The 21937-nt window shown below is 49.0% G+C and overlaps 8 protein-coding genes across 8 annotated transcripts; 3 read left to right on the forward strand and 5 right to left on the reverse strand.

Annotated features, from left to right (window-relative positions):
• Positions 1-19: 19 nt before the first annotated feature.
• Positions 20-537, reverse strand: GCG54_00013023 (uncharacterized protein; the record flags this gene model as incomplete). Its single annotated transcript, XM_045412886.1, has 2 exons — positions 20-380; positions 440-537. The coding sequence occupies 2 exons, from the start codon at positions 535-537 to the stop codon at positions 20-22; spliced, it is 459 nt and encodes a 152-aa protein (XP_045267544.1).
• A 1138-nt stretch (positions 538-1675) lies between these two features.
• Positions 1676-2005, forward strand: GCG54_00013024 (uncharacterized protein; the record flags this gene model as incomplete). The annotated part of the gene is made up of 1 exon (XM_045412887.1): positions 1676-2005. The coding sequence occupies one exon, from the start codon at positions 1676-1678 to the stop codon at positions 2003-2005; it is 330 nt and encodes a 109-aa protein (XP_045267545.1).
• A 935-nt stretch (positions 2006-2940) lies between these two features.
• On the forward strand, positions 2941-3626 carry GCG54_00013025 (uncharacterized protein; the record flags this gene model as incomplete). The annotated part of the gene is made up of 3 exons (XM_045412888.1): positions 2941-3129; positions 3182-3429; positions 3485-3626. 3 exons carry the CDS (start codon positions 2941-2943, stop codon positions 3624-3626), a joined length of 579 nt encoding a protein of 192 aa, XP_045267546.1.
• Positions 3627-5678: 2052 nt separating this feature from the next.
• GCG54_00013026 (uncharacterized protein) lies at positions 5679-6586 on the reverse strand (the record flags this gene model as incomplete). The annotated part of the gene is made up of 2 exons (XM_045412889.1): positions 5679-5783; positions 5915-6586. The coding sequence occupies 2 exons, from the start codon at positions 6584-6586 to the stop codon at positions 5679-5681; spliced, it is 777 nt and encodes a 258-aa protein (XP_045267547.1).
• Positions 6587-9124: 2538 nt separating this feature from the next.
• On the forward strand, positions 9125-10543 carry GCG54_00013027 (uncharacterized protein; the record flags this gene model as incomplete). Its single annotated transcript, XM_045412890.1, has 1 exon — positions 9125-10543. The coding sequence occupies one exon, from the start codon at positions 9125-9127 to the stop codon at positions 10541-10543; it is 1419 nt and encodes a 472-aa protein (XP_045267548.1).
• Positions 10544-12690: 2147 nt separating this feature from the next.
• On the reverse strand, positions 12691-14715 carry GCG54_00013028 (putative transporter; the record flags this gene model as incomplete). Its single annotated transcript, XM_045412891.1, has 7 exons — positions 12691-12918; positions 12971-13071; positions 13123-13522; positions 13576-13925; positions 13976-14297; positions 14361-14610; positions 14705-14715. 7 exons carry the CDS (start codon positions 14713-14715, stop codon positions 12691-12693), a joined length of 1662 nt encoding a protein of 553 aa, XP_045267549.1.
• A 1300-nt stretch (positions 14716-16015) lies between these two features.
• GCG54_00013029 (uncharacterized protein) lies at positions 16016-17078 on the reverse strand (the record flags this gene model as incomplete). Its single annotated transcript, XM_045412892.1, has 2 exons — positions 16016-16359; positions 16481-17078. 2 exons carry the CDS (start codon positions 17076-17078, stop codon positions 16016-16018), a joined length of 942 nt encoding a protein of 313 aa, XP_045267550.1.
• A 2266-nt stretch (positions 17079-19344) lies between these two features.
• GCG54_00013030 (Tryprostatin B 6-hydroxylase) lies at positions 19345-20986 on the reverse strand (the record flags this gene model as incomplete). The annotated part of the gene is made up of 2 exons (XM_045412893.1): positions 19345-20819; positions 20869-20986. The coding sequence occupies 2 exons, from the start codon at positions 20984-20986 to the stop codon at positions 19345-19347; spliced, it is 1593 nt and encodes a 530-aa protein (XP_045267551.1).
• Between the last annotated feature and the right edge of the window lie 951 nt (positions 20987-21937).

Consider the following 21937-nt stretch of genomic DNA (forward strand, 5'->3'; position numbering starts at 1 on the left):
CACATAAACTTAATTCGTGCTACGCGGTGAATCTCCGACAGCGACCTTTTGTTGTACCATCTGGCTGTTTGTTGCCTGGTGGTTTATTGTCTGGCGACTTGTTGTTGTCTGGCGGTTTGTTGCGAAGGTCGCAATCCTTTTCGGAGATGATCCTCGGATAGCTAGTGGGCGCCATGTCAGAGAATAAGGTGTGGCTGACAAGATTGCCCATCGACTCGGAATTCTCAGGCACCGAAGTTTTTGAGCCCTGACTGATATCGTTGCTTGAACTTCCCTCTGGTGGCTCAAAAGTCCGAGGATCAAAGTTGAGCTGAAGTTTGCCCTCGGCAATGGCATCCTGCCCGTCTTGCACCGACAAGGACGAACATGATCGAGTCTCCCTGAAAGTATATCGTTAGCAAGTAGAGACTGGCATGAAATAGCCACAAAGAGAACTTACCCCTTTGAGGTCAAGTTGGAAGCGGGCACCTTCTTCTCAAGCTCACAGGGAGCCGAGTCCCTGTTTGGGCCTTGTGGTTGTGGGTTTTGCTCGGTCATGATGACTGATGAATGGGTGGACAACCAAATTTAGACGAGAGAAAGGAAGGAAAGAAGTCGTCACGCGATGACTGGATGCTCTCTGAGCGCTGGAAGTAGCCCAGCGCTACTAACCGATCAAATCAATCAAATTCAAATATTCTACTTGAAAGGTTCTAAGTAGTATAACACCTATAATATATAACCTTCAGAGTAAATTATATTATATTTAGATTCTAAGAGCTTAAAGCTCTCTAAATATTTAATAATTATTAAAATAATATAAATATTTCTCTTATAAATCCTAATTAAATCTATCAAATATCAAGAATACCCTCGATTTGTTTGATTGGGTAGTAGCGCTGAAGTAGCCTGACGGTCTTTCTACGGGAATTTCAGATACGTTGGTGACGATTCTCAGATGGATGTGGGAGAAGAGGGAGAAAAGAGGAATCTTGCCGACATTGGGAGTCACAACTATATAAGAACATTCTTTTGAGCTTTGAAGAAACTATCAAGTAACTTGGGAACGAAAAGTTCTAACAGGATGCGTCCTCGTCACCGTAGCTTTTTGAAACTCTCTTCACGACGTATACGGATCACCAGCAACATTAAGTCACCGACCGACCTCTGTGGCCTGGCAATATCGGAGATACACCCAGATCGACCAAAAGCTTCACACACGATGCTTTGAAATCAACACAAGATAGAATCTCCGGAAGTTGAGTAGCTATCAATGTTCTCATCAAAAGACTATAAGTACGGCCCTAAGCTTCTCTAATCTGGGCTCAATCTTCCTTCCTATCCATCCTCTTCACACACTAAAATCTACTACTCACTACAACTACCACACACAACAACTACCACTCTACACTCTACCACCTACCACACGCAAGTAAGTCATGCCCTTGTAATCATCTTTACAACCTAAAGACAGATCGAAAGTTCTATTCGGACCATCTATCTTGCCATCCATCATACCATTTGTCTTACTATCTGCCTACTATTTATCTTTCATCTACCCTCAGAATCTAACTTCATCAAGACGCCAGCTACTAGCCTCTGAGCTTATACTTATCAACAACCATCCACTACAATCTACAACCTATCCATCCGCACAATCAAACCTTTCTACAACCCCAGACAAACATCAATTGAAATGGGCAACTCTCAGTCCAGCGGTAGCACTTGGAATGAGTGGGAATCTTCCCAGAAGGATGAGTGGCGAACCCTCGTCGACAGGGAAATCACAGAGACCCAGTGGGTTTCTGGCAACGACTACCTCATCATGGTCAAGCGCGAGGAGTTCCTTTGCAAGAAGGAAGAGTTAATGAAGCGGTTCAAGGACGAGTGGATCGGCTGGACTGGTGGTCCAAAGAGTGACTACTTTTGGGGCGACCAAGTTTTCCAAGGTCGTCGGCGCCGTCAGTGGGGCAGCAACTTTTATGCTGATGGCCACGATCACGGTCGCACCCGCTACCGCTATTGATCGAGGCCAACCCAGGTGATGAAGTCAGGGGGTCTTGTGCAAATGGAGGGAATTGCGCAATACTGGAACGCCCGAGACATCTCTGCAGCGGCCTCCAGAGGTCTGAGGAAAGAATCCCTGGAGGTCTCGTCGCCTGCCGAGCCCGTGTCTCGTGATGTCTCGGGCCAGTAATAGTTATTAGTCCAGGAAAAAGAGATTTAATTTTCTCACATGAATAAGTGCTCCGTGATGTATGATATGCCTTGTCTTCACGACGAATTTTGACATCAACTATCCGGAAACGCTGCCAGCATGAATAAGGTTCACCATTTGGATGGTCGGAGACTCCATTGCCGGCCGGAACCATCGCAAGCTTTCCATAACTCGTACTGAGTCCCTTTTTCGTCCACCTCTTGGGCCTTTTCTACTAGGGTTGCTCGATAAGCTGTCAATCAAGGTGCTCATCGCCCACACTTTATCAAATTCTGTGTGTGATGAGATGAACCTGGTTAAGCGGCATCCGTGTCCCGATCGTCCGGATCGCCAAGGCGTATCGCAACTAGGGATGATCCTTGACTACGTTGACCATGAGCCTCCGGCACACCTCCAAGCATTGATTAGTATAGGAGTACTTGGGCTGAGTCAGTCGGGCCAAGAAACCGAGAGGTCTTGGTCGCAGCTGCGCCATTGCGCAGCAGACTTGGTAGGGACGCTAAGCTGACGCGAATGGCTGTTGTGAGTTTGTCGCGCCGAGCTGACGAGGCGATCAGTTCCACGTTTATATCCACCCGGCGCTTGGCGTATCGAGATTCATGTGTTTGGTCGTATTGAAGCGAAGTATTTAGAGAAAGCGCTTTCTACTTCGAATTCGCTAATCAATTGATGTTCACGTTCTTCCTCAGCATTGCCAACTTGATTATTTTCCTAGAGCCTTCTCATATTCTTCAACACCCATCATGGCTTTGAGGACATTATTCAGATTTTCCATGTACTCTGTGCGGCTATTTCAGATTTGCGCATTGGCTCTCACCATGTTTGGCGTGTACTATTCATCATGGCTGCGGAAGAGTCACGACTTGGCCACCAGCATTCAGGGAGATGGACTCGAGTATCCTACCCTCAACGAGACTCTGTTCATATTTACGGTAAGTAAGCGACTGATCTTTTCACAAGTAATTTGAGCCAACGACATCCCAGGCAATTTTTCTCGCAGTCGAGATAGGAGTCAACTCAAGTATTCATCGCGGCTCAGATCCTCGGATATCGGTACTGAGTCTTGCGGTGTTTACCCTCGGCTTTTGTATCTACATTGCCGTCCCAGAAACTCAGCGACAAATGAGCTTGATCGGGATGAATCCAGACCGCCGTCTCTGCGAGACTTCACCAGAGCTTCGCAAAAGAGGCGCAGTGGGCCGTGCTACCATAGGAGCTGGCATCGTGACCTGGTATGCCGCCTAGAGTCTTGATAGTGCTGGTTTTCGACTGACTGTAATGATACAGGACAATGAATGTGGTCTATGTTCTGTTTGCTGTGATTGATTACGCAGAAACCGTCAAAGGCATTGAGACGGAACTGAGTCGTGACGGAAAAAGGTCGTTCTGGCAATCCGAGAAGCCGACAGCAGATCACATTTCAGTGTAGAATTTACCTTTACAAGGTATCAAGTGGGTAGTGATGATGTTTGAAAATGCCCATCACAAAGGTAGAAATCAAGAAATAATGATCCACGTGTATGAATTCTGGAGAAATTGCGGGCGCGTCCGATGCGTCGTCATTGAATTTACATTCATTTGATGGTCGGCATGAACAAAGTCAAAGGCTAGCCCAGCCATCCTTGCGTAATTGCTCCCAAACTCTCCTCAATGGAGCCCATGCTCCGTGTCAGTCGAACCCGCTCAACTTCATCCACCCAAGAACTGCCAGGATTCCCTGAGCAACATCCTAGCCATTGCAGTCGTTTACGGCCCCTTCTGACTTGTTGTATCTGCCCAGGCAGATAATCGTCAATTGGACCTGGATCTATGCTCCAAGTCGCTCGAATGATGGGAAAATCCTGCCTGTCATCCGCAAGCTTCCGAGCAAGACAGAAGGTCACGGAGTTGTAAGGTCTCCAGTGAGGGACGGCAATGCGGACTCGTCCAATTTGATGTACTTATGTCGATTTCAGGTCTGCTCTGGTCAAAGCACTCTTTCTAGATATATTTATGGCCTCGAAAGCAGTGGCTAGCCGAGTTCAGCACAGTAGGTAGGCATGCTGTGGCCACGGCCACAACCACCCACGATTTCGTGATGATGCTGCAGATTATATGTGCAGGCACATCCCCTGGTTTGGTGCAGAAGTTTGGGGAAAGGATAAGCGTTCCGCTGTCAGTTGTCGGCTGTTGCATACTTACTACCTCGCCAAGCGATGTTAAGGATATACCCACGATTCTGACGACGGAGGCCGGAGAATCTGTGACTGTGGAAATCGAGCTGTAGAAATCGAGCTGAGCCTGGTGCTGATAATTGATGAGATAGTTGGCTTGGTTTGGTCGGTGTCGAGTCGAATTTAGATTGTCAGTTGACTGCTTAGATCCTGCCGACAAGGTGGGGGAGCGTCCACGACCACCACAAGTCTGAGTCAAGTCCCCAGGACAAGGACTGTTACACTTGTGCTATGGACGTAGAATTGACACGGAGCTGGATACAAAGTCTCCGAAATAGCAGTCGGCCTCGAAAGCGCCGGTGAACCTAGATCCGTTGAAGGCAGCGACGCAGACTTTGACATCATTATCATCACCCTGTCGCACGAGAGCAAATGAACGCAGAGGCCTACCGCGTCGATCAAAAGAACTCAAATAATAAAGGTTCCGACCAATGGGTATGTGGGTGTAGGCAAGGTCTGGAGGCTCACGGATGAATCGCTGGGCCTCAAAGCTGCCGGGTTTCGTCAAATTCTTCCAAAGCTTGGGGTATGGCTTATTACTCGACTCTATTGCCGGATTTAAGCGCTGAATCTGGTCAAAAGCCGCCCGGCGCTCAGCATACTCTCCGTGATCGCGCTTGCTGTCATGTGCGAGGATTGAATAGATTTCTATCGACAATTCCATGACACTCCTTCCTCGGCGAAACACAACACGTTCTATATGAAGTCGAAGACACAAAACCCCTGAAATTTTCTTTCCCAGCTGATACGTAAGAGGATCCATTCAAATAGTTGACCTTCACATGAACTTTTGTTGCCTCAGTTGTGCAAATCCCAGTGTCATTCTGTGGCTTGCGGAAACGTCGGGTCTCTCAGTGTCTGCGTTACTGATCGAGACTGGCTGTAGAATCTTTAAGGCGACGACCAAGCAACGGGACTGATGGGTGGCCAGGTGGCATTGTTGTTTTAGAAATTAAAATGGCCTTCAAGTTTCAACTTCATTTGTGAATTTTATGGGCTCTTAAGGCATAAAAGGTTATTTGTAACTACGTCAACTTCTCAGAGTAAACGTCTTCTGGGATAGTAATCTTCCTACTGCCATTTCATTTGCTTCTAATATCTCTGGGACGTGTGTGGGCATCAAGTCATTCTAGTTCTATAATGATGAGCCTAGATGAGTTGCATTGTCCGATCCTGCGATGCTTCCTATCCATGCGAATGATGTTCTGTCGCTGCCTGGTCTAGTATCCAATAGTCGGACGAAAATACCTTGGCGCAACTAACATTTCCTACTTGTTGTGTATTTCATTCTTTTGGTCGGCCACTCCACCGTTCATCTGGCCTTGAACGACAACCATTGCCTGGTCATTGTTGAAAGTCATTCGCATATCGTTCTGTACGGAAAGCGTGAGCTGACATAAATCACATATCAAGATGTTCAGTATTGTGATCATCCAAGAAAGGATGTTGGAGAGCTTGAGCTTGCCTTTTGGTCCAAAATACATCCAATTGCCGACCCAAGTACTTTGTCACGGCCCTTGATAGCATTGCCCAAAGACTCTAGCACAGAGAGCAGTTGGCTCATCTCGTATTTCGTCTGTCGATCTTGCTTCTCCAGAGTTTCAGCATCGTCAGAGAGTGGGAAGATCTGATATAAGGTGTCAATGTGGTCGTTGATATCCTTCAGTAGGTCTCGGAGGTGTTTTTCATCGTAAATTGCAAACTTGACTTTCCGAAGCGGCGAAATCTTGTTCTTCCGACCCTCGGAAATCTTACGCATGGTGTCGTGTAGATACTTGTTCATTGGCAACCAGGGTGCCCCCGAAAGTGGTGTTTCCACCTCCTTGACCTTCGGATCATCCTCCCTCCTGCCGCCCCTGAAGCCCAGACAAGCTTTCTGGCATTCGTCAAATCTAGAACATATGACGGTAAAGATGGCGACTGCCCTGCGTTCCTCCTCCTCGTTGAGCATGAAAGAACCGGTGAACCGAATTGATTCGTCGTCAACGATGTTGGCGTCACTCAGGCCCGCAGCCTCACCCCAGCGCGTCAACCTCAACTGGGCATTGTCAAGTTGCAGAAAAAGCGACTGGAGTCGGGGCCAGCTATGCCTGGCGACATATACATAGTCGAAACAGGTGACAGCGGTATTGAAAAGAGTGGCCGCGCCACTAACTGCTCCTACGGCTTCAACCATCTTGGGGGAGAGCGGACGGAAGAACAGTATACTACCACTGTGGGTTCAGTAAAAAAAAGTGATGAGCGTCTGTTCCCCTATTAGAGACTCGGTATGGCAAATTCTTGCGTGTGACTTGATCTTTATCAATGGCGTGAAACGCGGGCGGAGAGAATCATACATATATCTGCATTTCATGTATCCTTACGCTGGATGGAAAGACTCAGCCAAACAGGATTGGAAGGCGTCTCAGGATGAAGCTGGTATAGGTTCACGGAGATCAGCCCATGACCCCGCCTTCTGCACACTCCGAATTGGCATTGGCATTGACACGCATGCTTACTACTAGGGTAGGTATGTATAATTGAGAACATGGAACATGGGAACTGCGCGAAATCTGTGAGTGAGATTCAAAGGTGGGTCATCCTCATTGCTGACTTGTTAAGAACGACACGCACGCCATGGGCTGTAGATGCACAATGTAGTGTTATCATTCGAATCATGGCGGCCATCGAGTAAACACCATCGCCGGGTGGTTCAGTGGCTCCTCAGCTGCATAAGTGAGGCAGCACGCCTGCACTGGGCACCCGACCCCGCGTTAAATTGCTCATGACTTTCAAGAGTTGAATGGCTACCTTCTCCCATGTCACCACCATCGGCTGCAGACTTGAGAGCTGGTAATCTTACGTGCATGGAGTCGGAAGATGGGGGTTGGCTGACAACGGTCACCTGGCGAGGTTCTTGCAGGAACAGGATTAAACGAGGGAAGACATCTAATTGGCACCTTTCTCTCATGGTCGAAAGACAGAAATTCGCCCCGCAGCTGTCAGATTTTCCAGTCTCGCAACAAGGTAATCGCAAACATCAATCGCGCCAGAGAGGGAAAGCTGCCATCGACGTCATCATGGGCGACAAGACTTATCAGTTCGACAATCACAAATCCACGATTGTAGCTCAGGGATCAGTCAATAATTCGTGAGACTCACAGCGTAATTGTTTGTATCTTTACCGGAGCACTCTCAGGCTAACAAAATATATAGGACTCTGACACAAAATGTGCACGTTCAGAATATCATCGCATCATTTGAGGGTAAGGAAAGACAGCCCATCGAATACCTCCATTCAAGACTTTCCGAGAGGTTAAAGACAGAAGCTAATGCGATGATATAGCCGAAAATGAGAGGCAGCCGCGATATTACGTAGAAGAATCGTGCGTGCCAAACTTTGTAGGCAGAGAAGACGTCTTGTTAGCTGTCGAGACTCATCTAATCCCCGGCTCCAAATGTGAGCACAAAATCGACCAAAACAGAAAAGTTTTCGTGATTCAGGGTATTGGCGGCACGGGAAAGACGCAAATTTCTCTCAAGTTCGCAGAAACACATCGCACACGGTACGTCTGTGACATTTATGCTGGATTGCGCGAAAAAGCTGAAAGACAGCAGGTTCTGGGCTGTGGCTATGATAGATGCTCGAAGCTATGCTTCAATCAATCAAAGCTTCCAAGAAATCGGCAGAAGAGCTAACATACTGTCAATTGCGGACAATGATAAGACCTCTCAGAAGATTGTCAAGAATTGGCTGGCAAATTTATCGGCTGATCGACATTGGCTTCTCGTATTTGACGGAGCTAACAATCCTGAAATAGATCTGAGAGATTGCTTTCCATCAGGAGGCCGTGGTGCCATCCTGATCACCACGATATGCACGACTCTTCTCCCAGTCACCGACAATGACCAACGCTCCTTATCAAAGCAACAGAGCATTCATGGACTGGACTTGAAGAATGCGACAACACTCCTTGTTCAAACATCTCAGGAGACAGCTAGTGAGAGTTGTCTCGTTAAAGCCAAGAAAATATGCGAAAGGCTCGAAGCCTTGCCTCTCGCAATCATCCATGCGGGAACAATGATCCGAAATGGGCACTGGACATTTCACAACTTTCTGAGCGACTTTGGAGAGTACCAGCGAGGGTTGTTCTCGACAGCGACAGGTAAAGAAGCGACACCTGGCTATCAATGGCTTTACGGAACGACGATTGCGTGCCGTGATATGATTCAAGCACGAAGCCAAGAGGACAAGGCACCCGAAGCAGCAGATGCCTTAGATATTCTCATGGCTTGCTCTTTGTTAGATTATAGATCTATCCCATTGGAGGTGTTTGAGAGGTTGCCTCGAAGATTTCAACCAAAGAGAGGACTTTTGGGAGGCCTTTCTTCTGTTTTCGCTACAGCCACTGATAGCAACTCGCTCCCGAAATGGGACCGCAGCCGTTTGAGAACAGCTGTCATCATGTTGGCCAACTATTCGCTTGCCACATACAATCGAACGACCCAAGAATTCTCTATTCACAGGTCGGTTCATCAGTGGATCTGTCTAGATCTGAAGTACATCTGCGGGGCTCATTTGCGCAGGTGGGCTAGATCGGCAGTGTCATTTGGGTTGTCAACGATGATCAATTCCGACTTCCGAGACCAGAAACATCACGCAACAAGGTCCATGCTAGTACCTCATTTGACGGCTTTTCTGGAGCAAGATGTTGCAATATTTGCAATCTCGAACATGAATGACGAGGAAATGGCCGAGAAGTATGCCTTTCTCTATTTCGAGACCGGCCATTACGACTTGGCTGAGCGATGGTATCGGAATTGCATGTCCTTTTGTGAGAGATTACAAAAACGCGGTATTTCGCGGTATCTGAAGGCTCTCACTTGTTTATCACAAGTTTTGGAACGAAAAGGAGACTTCGTTGAAGCGTCGCAATTAAGCCAGAAAGCTAAAGATGGCTGGATGAAACTCGATCCTACTTCGAGTTCGGCAATAAGATCTCGGCAAGCTTTGGCTCTATCTTTTAAGGGACTTGGGAAGATTACCGCTGCCAAAGAAGAGCTTCTTGACCTATTGGAGATACCTGTACCTGCATCGGAGCTGATGGCTGAGTCAAGTCTGGAGACTACAGCAATCCTCGTCGATGTTCTTCGCCGCGAAGGTGATATCACCGGTGCTATCGAAAGGTCCGAACAAAACTTCGAAAACCGAAAGCGTCTATTAGGCTTCGAACACCAGGACACATTGGAGAGCGCCAGAAGCTTAGCGATGGCTCTTCTCCAGCATGGAGGTAGGCTGAGCTACGCTAATGGTATCATGGAACGCGTTTGTCGGTCTAGAGAAAAGAATCTCGGGCCGAATCACCCAGACACCATCCTGAGCCTCAGCTCTCTCGCAAAGCTTTTGAAGAAACAGGGTAAATACAAGGAGGCCGAAGAAGAGCAGACGAAAGCCTTGAACCGATTGATAAGCGTTGTTGGGCCAGGCCACCCGAATGCCCTGTCCATGATGACCAGTCTTGGGGATCTCTGTCTGCAGAAAAACCACGTCTCTGAGGCTGAAGGATTATTTCGTACGGCATACCACGGATATCTGGAAAACAGGAACTTTGGCCCCAGGCACTCCCATACTCTCACTGCCCAAATGAACGTGGCACTTGTTCTCCAGATCCGTGGGCAACTAGACGATGCTAATGAGGTCTACACCGAGATGATGGAAATATTCAAAGCCAACGGTACGGAAAGAAGCCCTGATGCTCTTCATTGCATGACAAATCGAAGTGATCTTTGTGCAATGCGGGGTGAATACGCAGAGGCAGAGGCGCTTGCACTCAAAGTTGCCGGGGAATATCGGAATCTTCACGGAGACAAGAGCATGGGTTACTACTCGGCTTTGCTCCTTGCTTCGAGGGCGATTCTTAGCCAAGAGAAATTTGCTGAAGCTGAAAGGATGTCGAGAATAGCGCGAAACGGCTTTGCTGACGTTTGTGGCCCACGAAGCCCAAAAGCACTCGACGCACTAGCTATGCTCGGACTTTCTATTTTGTATCAAGATCGGAACGAAGAGTCTTTAGCCATGTTTCGAGAAGCTAGCAACGGGTTCAAGATATTGGGTGATCACCAACATTGGTGCCACGAGGAGGTTCGTGATTAATAAATAGGTTTCTGCCGCCAACTCTGCAACAACAATTGAAGCGAGGGACCAAACGAAACCGGAATGCCGCTGTGAAGCACTTCTACCATGAAAAACGACCCAAAAGCCCTGATTGATTGCTCCGTAGCTGTGTTATAAGGAGCTTTCGAAATATCTGCATTCTCACTTTGGACGTGGCCGCGGCGCCCTCGTATGTTCTACTCTCTCGGGGCTCTCGTGATGTTGGACTGTTGCATTATTGATCCGACCATGTCTTCCGCCCGGTGGGGGTCTCCGTAGAGGTCCCTGTCGCTGTAAAGGTCTCTGTGAAAGTCTCTGCGTTCTCCGCGGGCCATGCACCTTTACCTCCCAATGACTATGTTCATTAACAATAAATGCCGGTCTCGCAGACGCAGGCGGCGGACCTGGGGTATGTTCTGGATACCTAGGATAAGGCATTGATGTTCTTCGAGGTCTTTTTGGCGGTCTGCGGTTCCATGGAAAGAACGCCGGGGCTGGCGGGCGCGGTGGTGGTGTTTTGACTACGGTTTCGTCAGCGCTTCTTCCGTTTACAAGATACTACTTAAGCCATCATTGTTCACTCGCCTGAATGTTCATAGTAAGTTGTTATTGTTTCATCATCATACATGCCTGTGTAGGATGAGATTCGTCGTCTTCTCCGCGATGAGCAGAGCCGGAGCAGTCGGTGCCATGGCCGAGGTCCACAGAACAGTCCGTATATTATTATTAGAAGACCAACACAGAGAATGGAGGTTATGAGCGCAATGATCCCGTGGTTGGTCATTTTGAGAATAATCTCGAGGTTGGTGTGAGCCAAAGATCGGTGCAGGCGTGCAACTTGCAACGGAGTAGTTGTTTTATCAATTGACCGTCAGATTTGGACATATCAGGCTGGGACAGATCATGCCACAGACGCGGGGCTTTCGTTGCCTTTAATACGTTGGGGGATGATTACCCCCGCAACAGATTGTCCTGCGAAGTGCTTACGACAAGGGCACTTTGCAGCGTGTCCTAGGCGTGTCTGGAGCATTTTGGCGCGCCAACAAACGACGAAAGCTCAATCCAGCAATTGGAATTTCTGATCTTTTGAAGCGACCAACTGCCTATTTTTGATTATATGACCTCGGAGACCTTATCAGTATCGTCCCGCCCCGCAACGCTGTGACAGCAGCCCAGCGGGCTGAGTGGTCTTAGACTCTGAGTAGGCACCATATGCGAGCTCCGGAGTATTTATTCTGACAGGGCTTCGCCACAATATCCTCGGTAGCATCAGCTCAAAGATCATGCTGGACGTAAGCGCCGGTGATGTGAGGGTAAGGTATCTTGCCATGGCCAAAGGCAAGACTTTCCGAGGCGTCAAAAGCAGCCCTTCACATCGCGTTTGCACGACCTGAGTTTCGACAAACCTGGAGTTAAAGCAGGAAACAAAAGATTGTAGCAGAGAGTAAGGTGGAAAGTCGGCTGCTGAGTGACATGGAGATATTGTGGTATTGTAGGGCAAAATTGTTGGTTACAGTATGAAAAGAATGATCAAAATTCAAGCGGAAGCTTTCTTAGGATCATTCAAGACGAAACTACGGCCTAGCGTCTGGTGAACTACGCCTTTAAAGAGCTAGGTAGGACGAAATAGAATGTTAGGGCGATGGTAGGAGAGAACCTACCTTACTGGAAGTCTGGTTCAAAAGAGTTTGTCTGGTCATACCCCCAAACTAGCTTTTTATGTTCAAACCTTGACTTCAAGGCCTGTGCAAAAGACTAACACGATTATTATCGACAGGAGTCGATGGAATTTAATAGAAAGTTGTTCATCATTTGTTTCCTATACACAAGGTCACAACCTTGTAGAACCATCGAAAATCACTCAGAGCCAAGGCATATATGATTACCAAGAGTCGGACTTTTCCTCATTGCATTTCCTCCTATAAAATTATAAACTCCGCACGTTATACCGAAGAGAAAGAATTGATGTTGATATTCCAGGAACTGAGGCGGCCTCATCCCAGTATCTTATCGTACGTTTCATGTGAAAAGGGTCCCAAAAAGGGTCCCGTTGTCTAAATTCAAAGACGTCGCATTACAAATTTTCGCTGCAAAGGTTCTCATTTTGTTTTTACTTGTTTGAAAGCATCATTTCCTTTCATTGCCCTCTAATGAGCAAATCGGAAATCCAATCGTTTGCTTCCCTCGTCCTTCGTTGTTGCCAAGTAATTGTCCTTCTCCTGTTGACTCATGTTCTTCCAAATATCATCACGCTTCTTATTTCTCCACATGTAGTAGCCTTTGATCATCCAGGCAAACACGGCGTTCCAGGCAGTGATAGCAAGTAAGACCTTGTTTCCACGGCGGTACAAGGGTGCGTCATCGGTACGGTAAATCTGCTGAATGTCAATCCTGCTTTCTGCTTTTGGGTGGGAGATCATGACTCACGTTGGAAGCAATGATACTGCTCGCTTGCACTGTCATGTTGTACACTGCGCTTCCGACGGTACGTGTGCGTACGGTGCCCGCATTGCGAGATGTCAGGGCAACTGTTTGTGCGTTAGTCCAAAATCAAGACTTTCGGTCCAAGACACACATACCCAAAATAGAGTGAACATAGGGGTATCCGATTGTCAAAGCAGTCACCGCATACCAACTCCAGGGGCTTGCTGTGCTTGGGAGCAACTCCAGTGCCAGCAGAAGTGGGAATACCCAAACGGAGTAAATGAAAACGGTGAAGAAACGGTTGTTGAAGCGCTCCGAGAACTGAGTCCAGCCTATCAATTGGATGAAGAAGAGGACATATGCCGGGACAGTCAGTAGGTTGGTTTGGAATGTGTCGAACCCAAGCGCTCGCAGGTTGAGCGTCATGTACGCTGTGACCGGCTGAACTGGGATGAGAAGCGTGAAGCCGTAGAGATAAATCGGCCAAAGGTCCCAATCGCAGAGAGCGGACCACAGCAGCTTCAAAGTCAAGCCTTGTCGGTTGTGCATTCCACCCTTTGGGAAAGGTTAGCAATCAGAAGTATGAGACTCATGTAGTGTGAGCGCACCTTGCTTGGGTCATCTCTCAGGATGCGATTGACCATGATAATCTCTTCCCGCTCAGAGAACCAGCCATCTTTGCCCCGCAGTCCACCAGCGCTCTGAGTCGGACTTGGTGGGAGATAGAACCAAGAGAGGATGCCGATCACTGCTGTCAAACCACCTTCAAGGGCGAACAACCACCGCCAACCCTCCCAGCCTCCCGTACCTCGCAAGTGAAGAATACCAAATGCAAGAAAAGCTGCAATCGTCTGAGTGAACGCGTTGCTCGTGACGTAGAACCAACTGAGACGGACGGGCAGTTCCTTGCTCGTGTAAAAGTACGAGAGATAGAGGATGGCATCCGGAATGAAGCCGCCTGTTGAAGGTCAGTACCTGGGGCTCGGGGAGGAAAGGATTCAGGCCTACCTTCAATCAGACCGAGCAGCGCCCGGGTCACGTAGAAGCCTGTCTGGTCCTTGATGGCACATTGGCAGATGGCGACAGTACTCCACAGGACCATTTGAATGGGGATCCATACATCCGGGCCGAGCTTCTTCGAGAGCATCTGCGAGGGCAGTTCGGCACAGAGAAAGCAGAGATAGAAGATTGTCATGCCGTAGTTGTACTGGTTCGTTGAGAGACCAAGATCAGCGAGCATGTTGTCAGAGTTCGCCTGCGTAATGTTGCCGCGGTCAAGTTGCAATGCGAAAAACATCAAACAGACCCAGCTGCAAATTCTGTAGTCAAGCTGCGTAAAGTCAGAAAACCATGGTTCCGCAACGACTCAAGCCACCGCCTCTGAGGGCCTCACCTTTTTAACCAGCTTCTTTTCCTCCTTCTCGGACCATTCTGCCTTCGGGTCGTAGCGATGTCGACCCTCGTACTCTGGAATCGGCTCGTATAATTCCGCTGAGCCTCCAACTGCCCAGACCTCTGCCGAGGCAGCCTGCTTTGAGCTAGAAGCTGCAGACTTGTCGTCGACGTTGAGACGTTCGCCCTTCTGCTCAATGGCAGAGTTGACGCTTGGCGTGCCAGACATGGTAAAGCGCCAAGACAGTTGGCTAGTCTTGGGGGTACCAATGAGAACAAGACGGTGGTGCGAAAGAGCGAGGCTCCTCGTAAACTTAATTTATGCCTAGAATATTTATTGCGAACGCAAATAGCATGTTTGACTAGCATCGCATGCAAAGTCTGCCATCACAACTTCGCGATCCACGATGGTGCAATTCGGAGCTTCGTCATGGAACCCCACTGGACATCAAGTGGGCTCAAATACTTCCGCGGAGAGGACGGCTTTCAGACCAACGAAAAACCGGCAACTTTATGCCGAAGGCCTACAGGTTGGAGAGATGAGACAGGAGACCTGGAGCTGCTTCGGGGCAAGATTAGGGTGGATGCCGTTCATGGGGGCCGGCTGTCTGGGGGCCTCGACATTGCAGTGGTAGAAGGAGGCGATAGCGGAGCCCCTATGAAATAGAGAGGAGAAAGTATTTCAGCAGTGAGATCGCATGAAAATTGATTGGTAGCAGAGTAGTATCAGACACAAAGCTACTTGCAACGTTGTGGTTGGGTTGATTGGCTCCGTGCATCGTACCGGGGATGGTGGAGTGGGGGATGAGATCACGTCAACGCGGGCTCAAATGTGGTGATCTGAAATGCCGGTTCGTGCAGCACCGGCCCGATGTCCGTAATTCTCCGCGCAAGACGAACCGAATAGATGCTGTGAAGCATGGTTGAATCACCGGGCAAGGTTGTTTCTCACCCTTGAACTGCATACGTCAGTAGGTATCTGTGACAATGCCGTTTCTTGCTCCCCACAGAACAAGATCGTTGGTCCCCAAATCCAATATTCATTGCTAGTTGTCAAACCTCAACCTTTAAGTGACGTCCAGAAGTCGAATATCATGAAGCTCTCTTAGAATAACAACACAAGGCTCAATTGATTGCAGAAGGTAGTCTCAGATTTTGTCTGCATGAAAAAGACTACACAGGGTGCAGTTCAGAGTTCTCGCAAGCCTTCTGCAACTACAATTCTGACCCTTTCGGGACTTGACTTTTAACAGTCAACTTTTAGGCCGGCAATTCGTATTGATTAGCGCTTTGATATTGCTAAACTCCACGAACTTGTCGTTCTCATAGCCATCGTCGTCGTCGCTCATCGTCTCCGCCTGCCGCCTGCAAAGTGAGCATCGACGCATGTACGTTCAGAAACCTTTTCAGAGTAGGACTCCAACTGAAGAATCATGACAAGTTCCTCTCAAAGACTATGAGGGAGTGATCTGAAATGAATCAACGGAGCTGGTGCGACGAGATGGCCGCCTGGCTTCAACTTTGTCACCAATATTGAGCATTTTGGGACCCACCTCATCCACAAAATTTGAGCGCATACCCGAAGATATTCACGCGCAATTGAGCTGCAATACAAGAGGCTTTCTGCGATGGTTTTAAGACAATTATCTCCTTATCTCAGATTTCTCTGCTGCTAATACGTGACGGAATAGAGGCCCCGTTGATTCTTCCCATGATTGTGTCGATGTGTTCGGGCAATACCTGCAACTCTCTTTTGAGGATGCACTTTTCCTTTGCGTTACAATCATGTCCTTTAAAACTCTTTGTCTTGTGGATTCGAATATTGATGTCGGAAATGCTGCACGCCGGAAAGTCTGTTATAGAAGGCCACAGGCCACACTCTCGTAGCGCCAGAAAATAATCCGCCACTCTGACCTCATTCCCACAGTACGAAATAACATAACCATTGCAGCATTGTCGGCCGCTGATGGAGTAGGATGTATCGTTTCTCACAGTCTTCTCTACGGCGAATAATTTCTGTTGTACATGGGCCAATGTAGTTAGTAGTTGCTTTTCAATCGCATCTATACCAGAATTGTGTTAGATTCTCCGTAACAAAGACGAAAGAGGTGTGTTTCTTACTCTTGGTTTCCCAGGATAACCGTTCAGTTATCTTCTCTTTGGACCAGGCAATTAGGAAGTCGGCCGGCATGTATCTTACCGCGGTGGCTGAGATGATCTTGAACCATTCCGGCAAGTCGAGCAGATAGGCTGCCGTCAACAAACATCCATAATCTTCTGGCCTCGCAAGCTTTCCCACGCCTTTGAACCACAGGCCTGCCCATGGGAGCAGAGCGCGGCCACAGTCGTATTTGTCGCTTTGCTGCGCAAGCAATGCAATTGTCCTTGGTTCCATCGCCTGGTAGCGGCCGAGGCGATGAAAGTGGAGGATGCACAGGAGTTTCTCCATTGCCTTGGGTTCATCTTCTTCGAGACTAATTTCGGGGCATTTTACCTGTCGGACTTCAGACCCTTCCTTGAAATCGGGACCAAAAAGCGTTCTGAAGTATGGCGAGACCAAACAGAGAGTGGCAGAAGAAACCAAGAAGCGACCGTGGGCTTTGTTGTTGGGATCCAAGATTACGATGATGGCATCTCCAGACGGGTGCAGCTTGACAATCTCCGGGTCCTCGGTGGCTGACTCCATGGATTGAGTGCTAGAAGCAGGCGTAACGTTCATTCTGCGTGTGGTTGGATCTTAGACAATTATGGGAAGAGATGAATCCTGGAAGGTGTGGGTGCTACAGGTTTCCTCATGCATGATATAGTCGGTAGGAGCGGGAATGTGAAATATGCTTACTGAATCTTTAGAGTTCGGCCTCTTTCAAAGTTCGACGTCGGAGGCCTTCTATTGCTTTAAGCATTGGAATTCGCGAGCCCATTACGATTGTACAAGCGTCGTGGTTGGGCCTGCAGTCGAGAAGTCAAAGGCGAAGGCATAATCGTGACATCGGAAGGGCTTATACTTTCTGGACTGCCCAATATCTGTCGAAGTAGAAACAGACATGTGACAGGAGTTGGTTTAGACCGTCAACCATCGCGTCTGTTGACGGGTGGTTACTGTAACCTGGTCACTTCCTGCGTTTAACTTCAGAGTAATGCAGCCTTGAGTCTACCAATATTTTCGAAGTGCGTTCGCGTGTACAAATTTGAATGATCATGTGGCAACCGGAGTCAAAGTATCGACAGATTCACATTCCATACTGTTGATAACTATATTGCAAATGTCGATGATCAGTAATCGTATGAAACTGTAGACTGGGCGTTTCACTCCTTCTCGCAAATCGACTTGATCGAGATCCCTTCAAGACTCTTAACAATAATGTCGATCTTCCCTGGTACCTCGCGCAACTCCCTTTTCAGGTCACAGACTCGCTCGCCACTGCATTCATGCCATTTATACTCGCTTAGACGGTTGACTCTTTCCGCAATCTCTGAGATACGTAGACGAGAAGGAGGCCATAGGTTCTCTTGTCGTAGTGCTTTGAAGTGAGCCGCGACCCGCGCCTCCGCTGTGCAATTGGCTTGTAGTCTTCTCCCGCGCATAGTGTAGACATCATTTGTCCTGTTCTGCAGTGACCGTTCAACTACATAGATGGCATCGTACATTTTTCTGAGGGTGTCGATTGACAGCTGCTCGACCTTATCTATACAATATTTTTATCTGATTCCTGAACTAGAGATACGGGTGAATGCTCTTCATTTGCTGCGGAAGTCGATCAATAAGTTCATTGTTTTCCCAGGCAGCACGAAAGTCGGGTGTCATATGCTGGATGGCTGTGTCCAAAACTGCTCTGAAAACGTCATCCGAATCCAGCAAGTAGACCGCCGTGAGAAGGTACCCATAATCCTCGTCGTCAAGTTGTCCAAGTCCATGGAACCATTTGAAGCCCCATGGAACGAGCGCGCTGGCAAAGTTGTATTTGTCACTTTGGTAAGCTATTAGAGCGACTGTTCTTGGATCCAAGTACCGGTAGTCATGAAGGTTATGGAAATGAAGTATCGAGAGAAGGATTTCCGTTTCCTCGGGCCAGTCCTCCTCGAGGGTAATCTCAGGACACATGCTCTTTCGAATGTCTGCGCCTTCCTCAAAATTGGGCCCAAAAACTTTTTTGAAGTACGAAGAAGCCAGGCTTAATGTAGCAAAAGATACAAGAAACCGACCGTGACATTCAGCCCCACCAGGGCCGACAATGACGTTGATAGCATCTCCAGATGGGTGCAGCTCCACAACTTTCGGTTTTCCTGCATCTGCATCGGCAGGATCTAGGGTGATCGTTGGAGAGATACCCGTCTTGGTAATTATGCGGTTGTGGAGAAAGAAGTAAATCGCCTGATGGAGACTGAGGCTGGTTGTTGCGTGCCTGCCGATAATAAATGTTTTTTGATTTCTACTCCTCACAATGGCGGGGTGGTCGTGGTGCTCACGCAAGCCTTCCTCAAAATTGCTCGGTGTTTGCCGAGACTCAAAGTTTACGTCGGAGGCCAACTGCCATCACGACGAATGATATCGCAAGGCTTTCGTATTTGACTTGCATCTGGGAAGTCAAATTCCAGTCGTAACAACATCATCTAAGCAAAAGAAAAGCCTCGTCCGTTTTGTAGTGATGATGACGTTAGAGTTACTAAAGATACTTTGGCATGAGCCGTGACGGACTTGCTTGTGAAATTTACGGGACTTCCTACCTACTTTTCGGGCAAACTGTTGACTTGTGGGAGACTTAAGACGTCATGATCCTAGGTCTGTCTGTCCATACAGATGGCCTGATTGATGAAGCTACTATTCGTGCAGCTCTTCTGCTCGAAAGTCTTCATGATTATTTCAAGCATAAGACAACGAAAAAGGTCACAGGATCAGAAAAATTCTAGCACTTAATCAATTTGATGTTCAACTCTCCAACGCCAAGTCCATTACCATAAATCGTTAGTCTATATACCCTGGGAATCTAGTTTGCCTCACCCTCCAACTGCCGCCTCCAGATCTTGACAGGCATCTCACCCAAAAGCCAGTTCATCGTCTCCTCGCGCTGAAGCTCAAAGTCCCTCGGCAACGCGAACTCATATCTGTGGACAACCGAAGCCAACAGCACGGCTTGCTCCAGGTATGAGATGTTGCGACCGATGCAGCCTCTCGCGCCAGCAGAGAAGGCGAGGAAGTAGGGCTGAAGCTCCTTGCCCTTCTCTCCAAGCCACCTGTCAGGATCGTACTTGTGCGCATCAGGGAAAATAGTCTCATCACGGTGGGCAACGACACCGGACATGCTGACGGTAGTGTTGCCGGGCACCCACTCGCCCATGATGTACATGCCCTCGGGAGGGGTCTTGCGCATCAGGCCTTGAGGAGTTGGAGGAAATAGGCGGAGGGATTCATCGAGGCAGGCACGCAGGTAGGGAAGGTGCTTGACCTTATCGTAAGGAGCGATGACTTCGTCGGCATCAAGTACACTGTCGACTTCCTCGCGGAGGCGCTGCAGGTACTTGGGGTTCTTGAGGAGCTGGTAGAGGACGTTGGTAACGGCGATGGCGGTGGTGACGCTGCCGGCGTTCATCATGATGTTGATCTCAGCGACGATCTCACCCCACTCAAGGTTGTTGGGCTCGCCGTTCTTGCTTTCCATGAGAGCCTGGAAGAAGTCATCGAGCTTCTCGCCGGCGTTGTAGCGCTTGAGTCGGTTTGAGGAGATTTGGAGCACAATGCCGTCCCAGCCCTTGGAGGCTTCGGTCATCTTGCGGTAGTAGGGGATGATGTTGGAGAGCTTGTCGATGAGCTTGTAGTTCTCGTAGGACCAGAGGAGCAGGGATTGCTTGCGGGCGGTGGGGTAGAGAGAGTCGCGAAGGCCAACCTCCCATGTGCTTCCATCCTTGTGCTGGGCGAGAACCCTGTCGTGGCCCCTGTCAAGAAGACCCAAGCGTTCAGAAGCACCAATATCGGCGATAGCGTCAAGGGTGAAGAAGTTGGACCACTTGCGATAGTCGACAGTCAGGTCCTCAGGAGCAGGGAACATCTGGCCCTTAGGGAGAGGGCCGGTGCAGCGCTCGTCAAGTTGCTTGAAGAGTCTCTCGACCTTATCAGCGACCTTGTGTTCCCATCCCTCGAGGTTCTTCAGAGCATAAGCCGAAGAGAGGACCTTGCGCTTCCTGGCGTGGTCGTGTTTGTCAATGACATCGGCGAGGTGGAAGTGAGAGCCGGCAGTCAAGTCGTAGGACTCATCCTTGATACAAGGAGTTCCGTGACCGTAGATGTCCTTGATAGCGCGGACATCGCTGAAGGAGAGGGAGTTGGGGCCGGTGCGGAGAATGGGACCCTTCTCCTTGTGAAGTTCCACGAGATGTGTCGATCGGGCGCCGGTGCGGGCCAGGATCATGAAGGGAATGTTGGAAGCGCCGGAAAATGTGCTGAAGTTTTCGAACTTGCGCATACCTGTTTTGTTAGTGTTCGTTCATCCGATGTCCGAGGCGACGAGGCTTACCCTTTGAGTCCTTAAAGTACACGACGAGAGGGTAAATGATAAAATAAGACAAGGCAACGAAGAAGAAGCCCGCCGCATAGGGGGCATGCGAAAATGTTGAAATCGTTTCCAGCGCCATGTCTGTTGCTAGATCCCAAAAGATCTGAAGTAGACGAGACAAGTGGTTGAAGTTGGAGTGGTGGTGTTTGGTGTTTGCTTCTTTCTCGGCTCAGGGCTGGACCATCTCTTGAACTAAATAAGCAGCCACCATGGGGACACTCAAGACATGAAAGTCACGAGAATGGCAAAACATAGACCGGCGAGATGATGCCCACTTTGGAAAGGCGGCTGTTGCGGAAGAGGAAAGACTGCCCGCTTGGCCTCGCCTCCACTCGTTACGACACGTTCTCCGCATTATGCACGTCACAAGTGCCCAATATCTCCCTCCTTCATCTGCGCTGTCAAGAATAGCTGAAGTGTCTTGCCCCCAAAGATGTACAAGCGGGGCGGAAAAGATGGGATGCAAGGCAAGCGAAGACCAAATCCGCGGGGGCACCGATGCGCCAAGACACACGGTAGTAGATGGCAATAGTGTGGTGCCGCATTAGAGTGACAGATCGTGGGGATATCTCGGGGACCGTCACACCCCTTTTTCGCCGCAAAGGACGCGGGGGTCGACTTCATCACACGGCGAAGATCCACGGCCCGGCGAGTCCTCTAGCTCAACAAGGCAACTTGCGCCGCGGGATGACCACTTTAAACTTGAGAGGTGGGTATTCCCGACCAGGCCGGCGGGATCGGTGTTCCAGCCGTAGACGGAAAAAGACTCAGAAAGTTGGGGAACTTGGGATCCACGAGGGAGTTGTTGGCACGCAAAGGCTTGTTGGCCAATGCTACACTGCCTTACACAACCCTGCGCTATCTCGATCCCGCGGGATACCTCGCCTATCTTAGTCTAGATCATTGCATCCTCCAACTCGCTTTCGTTTCCCCCGCGGGGAAGTGGATTGGTTCCCCAACTTTTGAGCCTGCAGTCTGACTCAATGGGGCAATGCTTCCCCGCAACTTGCCTATGTGAAATCATTTAGGA

This window comes from Colletotrichum gloeosporioides (assembly GCF_011800055.1).
Source record: "Colletotrichum gloeosporioides strain Lc1 chromosome Unknown consensus_21, whole genome shotgun sequence".
NCBI lineage: Eukaryota > Fungi > Ascomycota > Sordariomycetes > Glomerellales > Glomerellaceae > Colletotrichum > Colletotrichum gloeosporioides.